General features: G+C 44.9%; 1 protein-coding gene across 1 annotated transcript; it reads left to right on the forward strand.

Annotated features, from left to right (window-relative positions):
• Positions 1-904: 904 nt before the first annotated feature.
• Positions 905-1,309, forward strand: LOC149137551 (uncharacterized). Its single transcript, XM_089350328.1, has one exon. It carries the CDS (start codon positions 905-907, stop codon positions 1,307-1,309), a length of 405 nt encoding a protein of 134 aa, XP_089206454.1.
• The last annotated feature ends 436 nt before the right edge of the window (positions 1,310-1,745 follow it).

A 1,745-nucleotide genomic window follows, 5' to 3' on the forward strand; every position in this document is an offset into this window, starting at 1 on the left:
ATGCTCGAAACGTTACGCATCTACTCTTTTTTTCCACCTTTAATGAGCGTCAACCGTATACATTTCATCTGTACGTCCTTTAAACTTTTGTTATTTGTTATTTTAAATTTCCGATTTGCCTATATATATATACTGCCATTGGACGACATGACCGAGCTTGTAAAGAAGACGGCAGTAAATAGTTTGCTGCAACTTAAGGCAAGCTCCGATAAAGTGGTGCAAAATAGTGAACCAGTTGTTCGTTGTGGGAGGAAGTGGAAACTAGTGGAAGCAGCAGTGAGGGCGGAGAGCATGTCCTAGATTTGAGGACATGTCTAGGGGTCAATTTGACCGTGCAGGCCTTGGATCTTTGAAGTTCTGAGCATCATGGAGCAAGATGTCCAGCAAGGAGAGGCGATCGGAGCTGTGCAAGGCAGCTTCGGCAGAGCACGATGATCTATATTACGTTCGTGCAGTTCAGCTTGGAGTGCAAGGCAGCTGGACGTCATGGGTAAACGTGAAAAATCGCGACCTGAAATGGAGAACTCTACTTGACATGAGCCTGAAGCTGCTCCAATTTGTAATTGGTTCAACGTATGACACCGTGGCTTCCCCGAAGAATTTGAAGAGATGGAGACTCGCATAAGATGACGCATGTAACCTGTGTCAAGAGGAGGGGTGCACCACAGCTCATATTTTAACCGGGTGCCCCGTCAGTCTCCGGCAAGGACGATATACTTGGCGACACAACCGAGTACTGAGAGTGTTACTCCAGAGTCTTCGGGAGGAGATATCGGAAGCAAACAGATGTCCAAAGAGAAGTGAAGATACGAAGATTCATTTCGTGCGGCAGGGGGATGCTCGACCTCGTCGTACCGCAAAGAGACGGTCGAGGCTTTTAACTTCAGTAAACGATTGGACAATCATGACAGATTTAGACACGAAATTGATCTTCCCAGAAAAGATTGCCGTCACGAACCTTCGGCCAGACATATTGATCTTTTCCGAGCAGAGGAAGACAATAGCACTGATTGAACTTACAGTTTGTGATGAAAGCAACGTGCAGACTTCACATGAGAGGAAAATGAGGAAATACGAAGAACTGAAACTGCTTTGTGATAACAACGGTTGGGCAACTTCAGTGTGGCCGGTAGAAGTGGGCTGTAGAGGTTTCGCATCGCATGCCCTCCCTCCTTCGTTATACCGACTTGGTGCGCGTCACTCTAAAGTAAAGGCACTAGAGAAGTCAGTATGTAGCGTTGCTGAAAGAGCTTCCTATCATCTCTGGCTCTCAAGACAACAGAAATCATGGGGTACGCCCCGTGATTAAGACTGATCATAACGTAATAGAGGGTGCGCCGATTCTCCCTTTCATAATCCACATGATAACGGGACTGAAATGCACGTGGAGCGGTGCACTTTGCTACTTGGAGATGCGGTTTTGAGCTTTGTGCACTTCGCATCATGGAAAACAGGTTGGTTTGAAGATTCGTATTGCCAGGTCCGGTTTCATAATCGGGTCAGAAACGAATCTTTGAACCACCTTTTTCTGCTCCCTGGCAACTGAGGACGAGGGCAGACCAAGCTAACCTGTTTCCAACTAATTTTGGCTTTCTCCTGCCGGAGTGTTTGCCTTTTCTTGGCCAAGTTTATGGTATTTTTCATCATATATATATATATATATATATATTAAAGGTGATAAATTGAATATTAATTTAATTAACATCAATTTAAAACCAGTGGCCTAGGATATAAAAAATCTGAAA

The sequence above is a fragment of the Octopus bimaculoides genome, chromosome 1 (assembly GCF_046866305.1).
Source record: "Octopus bimaculoides isolate indiv1 chromosome 1, ASM4686630v1, whole genome shotgun sequence".
Taxonomy (NCBI): domain Eukaryota; kingdom Metazoa; phylum Mollusca; class Cephalopoda; order Octopoda; family Octopodidae; genus Octopus; species Octopus bimaculoides.

Coding starts and splice junctions, on each gene's coding strand:
- LOC149137551 (XM_089350328.1), top strand. CDS start 905: ATGACAGATTTAGACACGAAATTGATCTTCCCAGAAAAGATTGCCGTC.